Here is a 14,452-nt window from a genome sequence, read left to right on the forward strand (position 1 = left end):
GAATTTACTAATCTAACCACTTTGATTTCTTCAATATTTATTGACCTATCTTTGACGTATAAAATATTAAAAATTGCACATTAATAAATTTTCTATAATGACTGGATTTTATGACTTGGTTAAGTCAATTGCGTGTTTTATAAAGACTCAATTTTGGACATTAATGTTGCATAACCCTACCGCAAACACTAATCTTTTTACATGAGATGCCTTCCTATTGTTGCAACATGTATTATATCAAATAATTTACTCAAAGCAGTTGGTTTGAGACCTTCAACGTGGTTCCAAAGTCATCATTCATTGACTCATGACAATTCTTCAATCAATTTTCTTCATTTTTTAACAGAGAAAACAGTTTTTTGGTCAAAAAATACTTCTTTTCCTCACTTCTTTTGGCATGCAATAATAATTAAACCAGTTACTTTTCCCCATACTTGCCCATAGCTCTTCTTAGAACAAATTATGAATAAACCTGTGTAAAGTAGAAACTGCAGGCACATTGGAATGGAGATTAATTTCATATTAGAAACCTAATATCAGTACCAAACTTGTCTTAAACAATTTCTGGTGACCATTTAAAACAAAGGGAGGTAATGGTCTTAGAAGTAGCAGTTTTATGTACCTTTACTTGCCACGGGAAAGATTTGTTGTCCTTTATCTGGATTGTTGGTGGCTTAATGTCTATATTGTCACCTACCAATCTTTTAACAACTCTTGTTTATTTTTCTTTGATCCTTTACTTGCCACGGGAAAGATTTGTTGTGCTTTATCTGGATTGTTGGTGGCATAATGTCAATATTGTCACCTACCAATCTTTTAACAACTCTTGTTTATTTTTCTTTGATCAAGTAGTGCAAGAAATCTGGCAATTTTCTTTTACCAATGTGCTTGACTGATTAGTTAAATGAACACAGACAGCACCAAGTTTCCTTTTAAAGTTCTCAGTGTAAGTCTGAGTAATGATATTCAATACTTCTGTTCAATTTAGAAGAGTTAAGTTCCAACAGATTCATCCCCAATTCTCAGACTATATTGCTTCTAGAATCTTTTCTAAACTACTCCGGTCATGCTAACTAAACGGTGGAAATGATCAAAGAAACGTTTCCACCAAAGCAGGATTAAGTAATCTTACAAAAAAGTCAATGCTTTCAATGTAATAAGCACTAATGTCATATCTTAAATATCTATGAACAAGTCCGAATAGACTTTTGAAACGGAGATTTTTCAGAGATAAAACAGAAGCTCCAAGCCCAACATAAATTTATTGTATTTGTGCTCCGTGAAGCATGCTATTTGGACATCAATTGATCATTAAGTTTTACATAAAATTTGTTGGCCCGTTGCACCAAAATAATAACGAATAAATTAACATGTATTACCTTAATTGAATTAGAGAGAAATAGGTCACCAAGAGAAACAACAAGTCTTTCCCTCATTATAAAATTAGTACTATATTATGAAATTAGCATGATAAGATGGAAACGCATATTCAATTTTAAGATCTTGAACTGTTAAATAACTAACAATATTCAACTTGGATGGTGAAAAGTCAGGAAAATGATATGTGTTTTTAGACTGAATCATGACTACTTCCAAGACCATTTTTCAGTAATTTAAGCATATAATAACTGCGTAGAATGAGAAAAATAAAGAAGGATAAACGAGTCGAATATTTTAAAATAATTCTTCTTGAAAAGTCTTTACCTGCTTGTTAAGGAAAATAGTGACCAGGTCATTGGTTTCCATCTATAAGTAGGTCTGTCTGTCATGCAAAGTTTCTCACTCTTCTCCAAAAGAATATTAAACAACGAGCTAATTTTGGAGTAAACATTGCTATTTTCCTTTTATATCATAATGACACGAGCAACGACTATTGTCAACTTTATTTTTAAGGTTAAATATAAAAATGGCATCTAAACTATACATTTATTGTTACTTTTATATGTAAAAAATAAAATTTTTAATTTGATATTTAAATTTTTATTTCATCATCCATTTTCATACTTAAGATTAACGTTGTTAGCTAACTTGATTACGTAGCATGAATATTTAATATATAAAATGCTGACATATATTAAAAAGTTCAATTAGCACCACATTATTAATTGTCACATCAGTGTTTAAAGAAATTTTCTAAAAATTTCACAAGAAACTTTTACATTGTTGTGATTTTTTTTTTTAATTTTAAGGAATTTTTAATTTTAGTAAAAGTTTTATCTTTTAAAAAAATTTTAGATTTTTTTTTATGTTTTATTAAAATTTTGACATTTTTTGAATTTCTTAGGTTTTAAAAAAATTTTAATTTTTATAATTTCTAAAACTGTTTGATATTTTTATTTTTTTACAATTTTTTAAAATATTCCAAAATTTTTAAAACTTTTTTATAATTTTTAAAAATATTTTAAATTTTCTATTAGTGTTAATGTAACAATTAATAACATGACATTATCTAGATTTTTTTAACAAGTATAGGTATTTTATTGGTTGTTTTTGCCAAGTTAATAAGTTAAGTACCGATGTTAGTTCAAAATAATAAAATGGATAATGAAATTAAAAATTAAATTCCAATTAATAATTTTATTTTTTTAAGTAACAACCTACAAAAAATATATAATACATAGGTTAATTTTATATATAACCTTAATTTTTAATTGTATCTTATATGACCAGGAGTTGCGTCGGCAGGTTTAGTTAGCAACTCGGATTTATGCCAAAGTCAACAAGAAGGTTTCATGTCGTATTTTAGTACTACAACAGACATAATATAATGACAGCAATGACTACTTCCACGACAAAACTGTTTTGATGTAAGCATAGGGAGAGGGAATTCGATGGGTAGACATGGGTAGTGGTTGAAGAACAATTCATCAGAAATTTAGAAGGAAAAAAAAAATCGAAGCGGACTTGGTAAATCTTTCTTTGCTTCTTGAAAGCAGAAATTATAGACTTGTTCAAAGACTCCAATTAATCTATAAATAGGCATGTTCTCAGGCAAAGTTTCTTATCCCTTCCAAAGCAATCAAACTTACAAGATTTTAAGCTAGAAACAACATTATCACAATGAAAGGTTCTCATTTCCTCCTAGCAATTTCTCTCTTGGCTCTAGCTTCCTCATTTGCCTATGCATCTGATCCTAGCCCGCTCCAGGATTTCTGCGTCGCCATCAATGACACCAAGGATGGTGGTATGTTCTATTTTTCTCTGTTATTCTTAAACTTACTTCAAATATGTGCCTAAAACAAAGCAACTCAGCAGGAAGCAAAATTCCTGGGCAAGAAAACTATATAAAACAATTTAAAAGCTTTGCTTGGAATAATGAAAATAACATATTTTTTCTCTTCATATATGCAGTGTTTGTTAATGGGAAGTTCTGCAAGGATCCAAAGCTTGCCAAAGCAGAAGACTTCTTCTTTTCAGGGCTCAACATCCCAAGAAACACATCAAATCCAGTGGGATCAACTGTGACTCCAGTCAATGTTGCCCAGATACTAGGACTTAACACTCTTGGAGTCTCATTGGCTCGACTTGACTTTGCACCCGATGGTGGCCTAAACCCCCCTCACACTCACCCTCGTGCCACGGAAATTCTAGTCGTTGTGGAGGGTACACTCTACGTTGGCTTTGTTACATCCAACCCAGATAATCGTCTAATCACCAAGGTCCTATACCCTGGAGATGTGTTTGTTTTCCCTGTTGGCCTCATTCACTTCCAGTTCAATGTGGGGAAAACCAGCGCCGTTGCCTTTGCTGGTTTTAGCAGCCAGAATCCTGGTGTCATTACAATAGCCAATGCAGTGTTTGGATCAAACCCACCCATTAATCCTGATGTTCTTGTCAAGGCCTTCCAATTGGACAAGAATGTGGTGAAAAATCTTCAGTCCAAATTCTGGTGGCCTAACAATTAAGGAAAGCATATATTTAATTATACTTGAATTGATGTTGTAATTTGTTCAGGATAATGTTTGCCTAATTATAGTAACGATTTATATTTTGCAAAAGAAAAAAAAAATGCTTATGTACCCATGCTTATGTGAGCCTCTTTGTCAAGTGTTGGACATTAATATTATTACTTATTATTATATTACTTTTACTAAATGATTTGTTTTTCAAATTTTTAGTATATTTAAAGTTTTTCGAGTGCAAAATAATTAAAAATTAAAGATTGAAATGACAATAAAAAGAAAATTAATTGTAATAAATATTTGAAATTATTGGATGCCGTTGTCTTAAATAGTTGAAAACTTTGACTTTTTTTATACAAAATATATGGTGGTGTTTTTTTTTTATTTAAGTCAAATAGTCATTTTCAGAAGTAATGTTACTTGTCTCTCTTCTTTTATGACGTCACAAAAATATATTTGCATGAATTTAACGAGATCTACTAATTATTCATACATGGAGTAAAGCTTTTTGGAGCAACTCATATAAGCCAACTATTGAATCCAATTACATTCATGGGTTGGTTAATCAATTTATAAATAAATTTTTTTTTATTTGAACCAATAAATTATTTGAATATTTGGAGAAAAAAAAAGTAAAATAACAGTGGAGTCTAGTTGGTTTTTGGGTTGAGATAATTGAGGTTCTTCATTTTTTTAGGTTAAAGAGAAGTTAGAGAATTTCATTTTAGAGAGAGAAAAAAATAAAAATGAGGTTTTAAAGAATTTTTTTTAGCTTGTATATTTCTTACCAAAGGGTGAGTTTGGCATGTATCATAGTCATTATTTAAATCGCGAAATAACACCCGCAACGCCCGCCACAGAGCCATTATTTGAATCCTTATTAACAAATAAGTAGAGCATATTATTTCATTACACTTGAATTGAAGTTGTAATTTGGTCGAGACTTGAGATACTGTTTGACGTACACTTTCCCATTTTATAACAACAATTCATATTGGAAAAGAAAAAAAAAATTAAAGTGAAGGGTAATTTGCTTTATGTACCAATACAAGAATATTGCTATGCAAACTTTTCTGTTAAGTACTGACTCTTATATCTTTCTTTTTCTTAAACTTTTTTTATGTATTCTCTTCATTTGGCACATAATCTCTTATGACTAATTTGGATTTGATTGTTCTTAATACTTTTAAAAAACATTGATAAATTATAATTTTTTAATTCAAAAAATAAAGTAACAATTAATATAAAATATCTCTTAGATGTTCAATAAAGGGAAATAGTTATAATTTTGTAATGGGTCAAAAAAAAAATGAATGAAAAAATGTCTAAAAGGATAATAGCATTTTCCTTTAATTTTTGCAAAGGCAAGAAAAATCCTATATTCCCCATATAAAAGGTTAATGATCTTGAATTATGGGTTTGAGGAAAAAAAAGCAAAGTCATTAAAGCAATATTTGCTTTCTTATGAGTCACCTTAATGGTTAACACAAAGTTCATAATATATCATAACAAGATGCATTGTTTATGCATGTCTCCTTCACACATGCAAAATCATTGTTCTGCAACTATTTATAATTGGATGGATTTTTTTTTTTTTGGTACCATTCTAATAATTACTATGTATACCTACATATAATTTGCCAATTTTTTTATGCAATTCTAAATTTATTTTATTCCTTATCTAAAAGTTTTGTTGGAAAATAAATAAATAAATATTTATAAAGTGTTTATTTTTAATAAATTGATAATGAATTAAATAATTTCTTTGTATATATACAAATCCGCATGGACATATATCTTCTGTTGGGGGAAGAATTTACTAACCTAACCACTTTGATTTCTTCAATATTTATTGACCTATCTTTTACATATAAAATATTAAAAAGTGCACATTAATAAATTTTCTATAATGACTGGATTTTATTATGACTTGGTTCAGTCAATACCGTGTTCTATAAGGACTCAATTTTGGACAATGTTGCATAACCCTGCTTCAAACACTAATCCTTTTACATGAGAGATGCCTTCCTGTTGTTGCAACATGTATTATATCAAATAATTTACTCAAAGCAGTTAGTTTCAGACCTTCAACGTGGTTCCAAACTCATCATTCATGACTCATGAGAATTCTTGAATCAATTTTCTTCATTTTTTAACAAACAAAATAATTTTTTGGGTAAAGAAAACTGCTTCTTTTCCCCACATCTTTTTGCATACAATAGTAATTTAACCAGTTTCCTTTCCCCCATGCTTGCCCATAGCTCTTCTTAGAACAAATTCATGAATAAACCCGTCTAAAGTAGAAACTACAGGCATCTTGGAATGGAGATTAATTTCATATTAGGAACCTAATATCAGTACCAAACTTGTCTTAAACAATTTCTGGTGACCATTTAAAACAAAGGGAGGAAATGGTCTTAGAAGTAGCAGTCTTATGTACCTTTACTTGCCACGGGAAAGATTTGTCGTGCTTTATCTGGATTGTTGGTGGTTTACTGTCAATATTGTCACCTACCAATCTTTTAACAAATTTTCTTTATTTTTCTTTGATCAAGTAGTGCAAGAAATCTGACAATTTTCTTTTACCAATGTGCTTTGCGGATTAGTTCATTGAACACTTAAAGAACGAAGTTTCCTTTCCAAGTTCTCAAGCCTGTGTTTAATATTCAATATTTATGTTCAATTTAGAAGAGTTCCAACAGATTCATCCACAATTCTCAGACTATATTGCTTCCAGAATCTTTTCTAAACTATTCCGGTCATGCTAACTAAACGGTGGAAATGATCAAAGAAACGTTTCAGTTAAGCAAGATTAAGTAATCTTACAAAAAAATCAATGCTTTCAATGTAATAAGCATTAATGTCATATCTTAAGTATCTGTGAACATGTCAGAATAGACTTTTCAAACTGAGATTTTTCAGAGATAAAACAGAAGTTCCAAGCCTAACATAAATTTATTGTATTTGTGCTCCGTGAAAAATACTTTTTGGACATCAATTGATCAAGTTCTATGTAAAATTAGTTGGCCTGTTGCACCAAAATAATAAAGAATAAGTGAACATGTAGAGAAAAAATTCGCCACCAAGAGAAACAAGCCTTTCCATGATCATTAATTAGTATTATATTGAGAAATTAGCATGATGAGATGAAAATAATATGCAATTTTAAGATGTTTTACGGTTAAATAATTAACAATATTCAACTTGGATGGTGAAAAGTCAGGAATATGATATATGTTTTTAGACTGAATCATGACTACTTCCAAGGCCAATTTTCAGTTCTTTAAGCATATAATAACTGCGTAGAATGAGTAAAACAAAGAAGGATAAAAGAGTGGAATTATTTGAAAATAATTCTTCTTGAAAAGTCTTTACCTGCTAGTTAAGAAAAATAGTGACCAGGTCATTGGTTTCCATCTATAAATAGGTCTGTCTGTCATGCAAAGTTTCTCACTCTTCACAGAAGAAATATTAAACAACCAGCTAATTTTGGAGTAAACATTGCTATTTTGCTGGTATATCATAATGAAAGGAAGTAACTCTTTCCTTGTTGCTTTTGCCCTCTTGGGCTTTGCTTGCTCATTAGCCTCAGCCTTTGACCCTGATCCTCTCCAGGACTTTTGTGTGGCTCTCAAGGACACCGAAAATGGTGGTACGTGGGCATTCAGTTTATGTTTTCAGGATTTTTTTTTCATGATCATGATGCTAATAATGCCTGCGCTGAAGAACATTCAGCTTGGGAGCAATATTTTAACATAATAACATTACTAAAAGTTACTCTACTTTTGCATGGGATGATATATATCAACTAACATTTCTTTCGTGCAGTGTTTGTAAATGGGAAGTTCTGTAAGGACCCAAAGCTCGCAGAAGCAGATGATTTCTTCTTTTCAGGCCTCAACAAGCCAGGAAACACATCAAATCTAGTTGGATCAAATGTCACCACTGTCAATGTTGACCAAATACCAGGACTTAACACCCTTGGCATATCTTTGGCAAGACTTGACTTTGCACCTTATGGTGGCCTTAACCCTCCTCACATTCACCCTCGAGGAACTGAGATCCTAGTTGTTGTCGAGGGCACACTTTATGTTGGCTTTGTTACATCCAACCCAGATAACCGTCTCTTCACTAAAATCCTTAATCCTGGAGATGTTTTTGTTTTCCCAATTGGGTTGATTCACTTCCAGTTCAATATAGGGCAAACTAAGGCTGTTGCCTTTGCTGGTCTCGGCAGCCAAAATGCTGGGGTTATCACTATTGCTAATGCAGTCTTTGGCTCAAACCCACCAATCAATCCGGATGTTCTCACAAAGGCCTTCCAGTTGGACAAGAATGTGGTTACCTATCTTCAGTCCCGGTTCTAGTCAGATTAACAAGTTACTTAAGAGCCAAAATAAAACCCCATAAGTTTGTTGTTTGTTTTAAATAATGTTTCCATACATTTTCCTCATTAAAGTCATACTATTATTCTTAGTATCATGCAATAAACAGGTTGGTTGATAATGTACCTCCCCAGAGTCCAGTCTCCTCTCTCCTTGTGATCATTCTGTGTGTGCAAATTGGAATATATAGTGCAATTTTCACTCTCTCTCCTGCTCTTGTGCGAACATGTATGCTTATATGTGTATGCCAGGTCCAAAGCAGGACATAATTCTCACTCAAATGTGAAGAAATTGTACACAACTGCTTCATTTATGTTGCTTTTAGAAAACAGATCAAGTAACTTTCAAGCATTAAACCTTTTGTTCATTTGCAAGTCTCAAAACATATAACAAAAATAAGAGGTTAATTATCAAATGGTATCTAAGGTAAGCAATGAATAGTGACAAACAATGTCCAAGAGGTGGAGATTTGGACAACTTGATTGTTTATGATTGTAATCTCACAAATCAGTTTATTACAGCATAAAAAGACTTGAGATGAATTTGCTGATTTTTGGGGTTAGGTCAATTTCATATTCAATACTCCAGACACTGCCTTCGCCTGCAAGATACACACAAAAGCTACAATGATAATTCTGAAGGTGGAATTCTGTTAAATAAGTCTGCATGGCTTTGATTGAATTTAATCATGTCCAATATAAATAGCCTTCACATTATAATGTAAGTTGGAAGACATGTAAAAAAGGGTTGTTGAGGAGCAGAACTTTCTCTCAGTTGCTTATAGATGGAATTAGATATTGAACAGCGTTGTATAAGACTACACCAAATCTGTCACTGTCTTGATATATTAAGTGCAAATGTATTCTCTTTGCTGCTACATCATATAATATCTATCTACTTCATCTGTTACTTCGTGAGGTCCTTCCAGGTGATCAAGATGGTGGTTACTTGATCCTTTAATGCTTTTTTTATTTTAGTAATTATGTTGCTTTTACAATAAAATGATTTTACAATAACTCATGAGTAACGACAAGCCTAGAATGAACTTTCAGGTATGAGACAAGTCCCGATAAACGTCAAGAGAAATATTTCTGTTCTTTCTCATGGCATCTAACTGTACATGTTCTGAAGATTTGCAACTATAAAGTATTGTCTGTCTTGACTCAAATGTCTCATAGTTTTATCTTACAAAAAAGATTTATAAGTTTGGATTTAAATATCAATTTATATACCATAATAGATCATTAAAATCTCTCGATGTGAGAGTGGAATGTCATAAACCCCTTCCATTAAATTTTAACATTCTTCTCTTGTTACCTCCCATTAAAATTTAACGTTCTTTTTGTATTAAAATTTAACGCTCTCGTCAAGCTCAGCACAAAACACGCTTAGAAACTCGGCATCATAGAACTAAGATTACGCCAAATGTTAGAGATTCTAGAGATGGCTCACACCGTACAACACTCTCACAAGTATCTACACTCAGAAACTCAATAGCACTTCTCCTGTTAAAACTTAATGCCCTCATCTAATTGATACCATGTAGCACTCCCACAGGATTCCAAAGTGAGCTCTTATAGTGAAACACTTAATTCTCATCCAACTGATACCATTTGTAATTTGTGAATATCCGCACTCAACTTGCGAGATATTATCCGCTTTGACCCAAAAGTCTTTAAATTTTATCCTATAAAAAATGCCTCTGATTCCGGATCCTCAACTTGATTCTTCATACTCTCTAACACAAAGGAAGATGAGAAAGAAAAACTCTCAATTTTTTTTGTTTCACAATTGCTAAGTTTTCTCTCATAAAATACATCAACCACTTTTTTTTAGTAATTAATTTCTCAATTGATATGACATATATGCAAAGTTATCTCATAAAATACCTCAACCACATTTTTTTTAGCAATTAATTTCTTAATTAATATGATATCATCTATATATAAAAATGTGAACTCTAAAACTATTAAAAATGAACGACATAAATACTCTTACAAATTTTAAGAAATAACAAATTTACCTTTAAATTTCTAGCATTTTTTATTTATATATTAAAGATTATTTTTCATTAAATATAGCATTTATTATTTAATTATTTAAATTAATCCAAAAGTGTTAAAAATTAATAGCATAAATACTCTTATGAATTTTAAAAAATAAAAAATTTACCTTTTAAATTTGTAGCATTTATTTATTTATTTTTGTTCAATATCATAAGCAATAATTCAGTTAAATTCATATAAAACATATTTCTAATCCTATGGGTTATAGCATACTATGAGTCCATAATATTAAACAAAGCATAGACAAAATCTTTCCTCTGTTGCTCAATTGTTATTATTTTAGTTTAAATTATTATATCATAAAATTTATACCCCAAAAACATTTAATTTTATCTTAAATAAAACATATAATTTTTCGTTTTCAAAATACAACCTAATTTACTCTTTATCTTCATTAATAATACATATCCTGAGTCCTTAAATATAATTATATTTTTTATTTATTTAATTTAGATCAATTAAAATTAAAGTTCATACAAAATTATTAATTAAATTATCAAAAAATTATTGAAAAAGAGTAATACATGTATTGTGGTAAGTTCGTATGTTTGATATTTTTTAATTTTTTATGATAAATATACATTTATATGTTTAATGATTGTAATGGTTGATTTATTTTACTATAATATTTCTAATCACTTTATACAATCACGTTTCAACGTTACAATGCCTTAATAAATCTTTGCTTTATGAACATAATCTCCCGTATATGTGAATTGTTACTAAACTTAGATTTTATTTTGTCTTCTATAGATTGATTCTATATTACATCCAATTTAATTTCAGTCAATCCTTATTTTTTTATTTTTAATTAAAAATATTTTGTATTTAAGATATTTTTATAAAACCATAGTCAATATTGTTAAGAAACATTAATCTTGAAGAAGAGAAATTATTTGATATAATATTAGTTGAGTTTTTTTTTTAATTCCATAAGTGAGTTAAAAAATTAACACATCACTCACTCACATTTTAAATTAGGGTTTTTTTTTTTTAAAATCACTCACTTATTTTTTCAAATAGCATTTTTTAATATACTCTGAAGTTTAAAACGTATGTGTGTTACACTACTAATTTCAATTGTGAAATTTAAAAACTCTACTATAAATATATTTTATAAATTTTCCTTGAATAATATTAATTTATTTTTTCAATTAAGAATGCTCTAGAATATTTTTGTATTTTGATACTGAAAAATATTTTAATCATGTGATTAATTGTGTGCGTTTTGTTGAATGATCAAAGCTTTGTTAGTTTTATAACCAATTATTATATTCTTTGAATCAATAATGTTATAGTTTATTTCTGTTATTTATTTATATTCTTTAAGTATATGATTATTAATTTGTACTCTTATCATGAAAGCATCTATTTAATAATTATTTGTACTTTATGAGTATATTTATTATAGATAAATACATGTATCATCTATGATATATACATATAAAAGTGTGAACTATAAATATTATTAAAAGTGATTTTTTAATTTGGTATATTCCTATTAATACATTACATGCCAATCATGCATGTCCAACGAGTTCTTCATTTCATAAAGAAAGAGAGACATACAATTAAACTCATTAGTTACATAATAAAAAATTTGAAGTATGAGGATGTGAAATAAAATATGTTTATTTATATAATCGTACAATTAAGATCAGAAATTAATTCAATTGATAATGTTAAATTATATATATAAATTAAAAAAATGAATTAATTAATATTTCATATAGATTGTAAAATTATTAAATTAATCTTTTTATTACTCAATGAGTCAATGTATCATAATATATATGAAAATGATTTAAAAAAATAAAGGTGTTGGATGACAAATGATAACATGACCTTTAATTTTTTTTTTCTCTTAATGTGTAAAAAGTGCTCCACTTGAAATTTTGCCAACTTTACTATAAAAAAATTTAATTAAATTTTAGCTAAATATTTAGAATACTCACAAACATATATATACTTTAGATTTTATAGCCTACCTTGAATAAGACATTCTATAATTAAGAAAATGTTTAATATATATCTATAACATATATAAAATGTGGTAATTTATTAAATTCTCTCTATTCATTTTTATTTAATATTTTTTAGTAAATTAAAATATTATCTACTTTTTATTTATTTTCTTATTAAAATAGTTTTTCTTTGGTTAAGTTATTCATGCCCCAGTGAACGCAAGCAATATGGCTAGAAGGTTTAAAATAATTTTTCTACAAATGAATAATTTAGTGTTTATAATATATTACACCTATTAATATGATTTACACAATTAAATTAATTATAGAAGATTTAATGATAAATTAATTATAACTTAATAGTAAATGTATAATAATATAGTAGCAAATTATTGATAATTTTGTTATAAATTAATGATAATTTAGACAAAATCAATAATAACTTTATACTAAATTAATGATAACTGTATAGTAAATTATGAATAACTTAATAGTAAAATAATAATAACTTAATAGTGTATGATAACATAATAATAAATACATAATAACATAATAAGAAATAACAAATAACTTAACAATAAATCATTTATATATAATTGTAAATGTATAACATATATTAGTAAATTAAGCATAACCTAATAAAAAATAAGTGATAACTTAGTAGTTAATTATTGATAACTTAAAAATAAATTAATGATAACTTAATAGCAAATAAAATTGAGTTTAATACTCCTTCCATCTCAATAAAATTGTCACATTTTTATTTTTGTTGGTCAATTTTTTTCAATTTTAATTACCTATTATTTTTATTTATTATTGATAAAATTATGAAAAAATATATTTTAAAAACTTTAAAGGAAGGAGTTTCTAAATTTATATTTTGTAAAATTAAATTTATTAAAATATTTAAAATGATAGATGTCAAAGTTAGAAAAATTTAACAAAAACAAATCAATTGTGACAATTTAATTGGGACAAATAAAGGGAGTAGTAATTAATTGACAAATTTAGTAATAAATCATAAATAGTTTAGTAATAAATCAATGATAATTTAATAGTAAATAATTTATAACTAAGTAGTAATTAATAATTGGAAATTAAAAGTAAATCAATATAACTTAATATAATTATTAGTAAATTAATAGTTAATTAATAATAATTTAGTATAATAAATAAGAGATATAACTTAATAGTATATCAATTATAATTTAATAGTAAATTAGTAATAATATAATAGTCAAAGCATAATAACTTAATAATAAATCAATTATAACGTAACTGTAAATGCATAATAACATAGTTGTAAATTAATAATAACTTCATAAAAAAAGATAACTTAATAGTTAATCATTGATAATTTAGTAGTAAATCAATGAAAATTAGTAGTAAATTAGTGATAGCATAATAGTAAATTTATTTTAGTTTAATTGTAATTAAATTATAATTTTAATAGTAAATCATAAATAACTTAACGATAAATCAATGATAATTTAATAGCAAATCACTAGAACTCAGTAATAAATCGATGATAACAAAGTGACAAATGCATAACAGCATAGTAATAAATCACTAATAATTTAGTAGTAAATTATCAATAACTTAATAGTAAATCACTAATAATGTAATAGTAAAACATTGATAATTTAGTTTTAATTCATTGATAATTTATTTATAAATTAATGATAATTTAGTTATATGGTTTAGTAATTGAACTTGCATGAAATTAATAATGTTTTGAATGTGATAAGCATAGATGTCATATGATTGAGTATCAAGGAACATGTTAAAATAGACCTGGTCAACTAAGAACAAAAACTATTCATAGAATCTGCCTTGCTGGTTATTAAATTTCCTTGTAGTACTTTCATTTCTTTTCATTACTACTAATTCAGTCTTACAATCTATTTGAATTAATTGAGGCCAGTTGAAGTTTGCTACCCCTCGCAAATGGTGACAATGGTGAAGTGGGAAAAGAAGAAGAAACAAAAAAAAAAAAAAAAACCCATAATATTGGTTTTAGTACATTTTTCTTTTTCTGAATAAAGAATCAAGCATATTAGTTTTATCAGAGCTGCTCAACAGAAGTGATTGATTGAATCGTCAAAAATTTGTAGCGTAAATTGCAGTTAAGTGCA

At 27.9% G+C, this 14,452-nt stretch overlaps 2 protein-coding genes across 2 annotated transcripts; both read left to right on the plus strand.

The window, feature by feature from the left end:
• The first annotated feature begins 2,879 nt into the window (after positions 1–2,879).
• LOC149518220 (germin-like protein subfamily 1 member 13) lies at positions 2,880–4,095 on the plus strand. The gene is made up of 2 exons (XM_089764374.1): positions 2,880–3,184; positions 3,352–4,095. The coding sequence occupies exons 1-2, from the start codon at positions 3,061–3,063 to the stop codon at positions 3,903–3,905; spliced, it is 678 nt and encodes a 225-aa protein (XP_089620500.1). The 5' UTR covers positions 2,880–3,060; the 3' UTR covers positions 3,906–4,095.
• Positions 4,096–7,353: 3,258 nt separating this feature from the next.
• LOC149518221 (germin-like protein subfamily 1 member 14) lies at positions 7,354–8,480 on the plus strand. Its single transcript, XM_089764375.1, has 2 exons — positions 7,354–7,554; positions 7,731–8,480. The coding sequence occupies exons 1-2, from the start codon at positions 7,428–7,430 to the stop codon at positions 8,267–8,269; spliced, it is 666 nt and encodes a 221-aa protein (XP_089620501.1). The 5' UTR covers positions 7,354–7,427; the 3' UTR covers positions 8,270–8,480.
• Positions 8,481–14,452: the final 5,972 nt, after the last annotated feature.

Source organism: Durio zibethinus, chromosome 7, assembly GCF_047325235.1.
Source record: "Durio zibethinus cultivar Kanyao isolate XHJ-2024 chromosome 7, ASM4732523v1, whole genome shotgun sequence".
Classification (NCBI taxonomy): Eukaryota; Viridiplantae; Streptophyta; class Magnoliopsida; order Malvales; family Malvaceae; genus Durio; species Durio zibethinus.

Bases quoted from the DNA above. Each gene is read 5' to 3' on its own strand.
- LOC149518220 (XM_089764374.1), top strand. From the start codon at position 3,061: ATGAAAGGTTCTCATTTCCTCCTAGCAATTTCTCTCTTGGCTCTAGCT. The intron at 3,185-3,351 runs GTATGTTCTATT...TCATATATGCAG, and splicing joins CAATGACACCAAGGATGGTG to TGTTTGTTAATGGGAAGTTC.
- LOC149518221 (XM_089764375.1), top strand. From the start codon at position 7,428: ATGAAAGGAAGTAACTCTTTCCTTGTTGCTTTTGCCCTCTTGGGCTTT. The intron at 7,555-7,730 runs GTACGTGGGCAT...TCTTTCGTGCAG, and splicing joins CAAGGACACCGAAAATGGTG to TGTTTGTAAATGGGAAGTTC.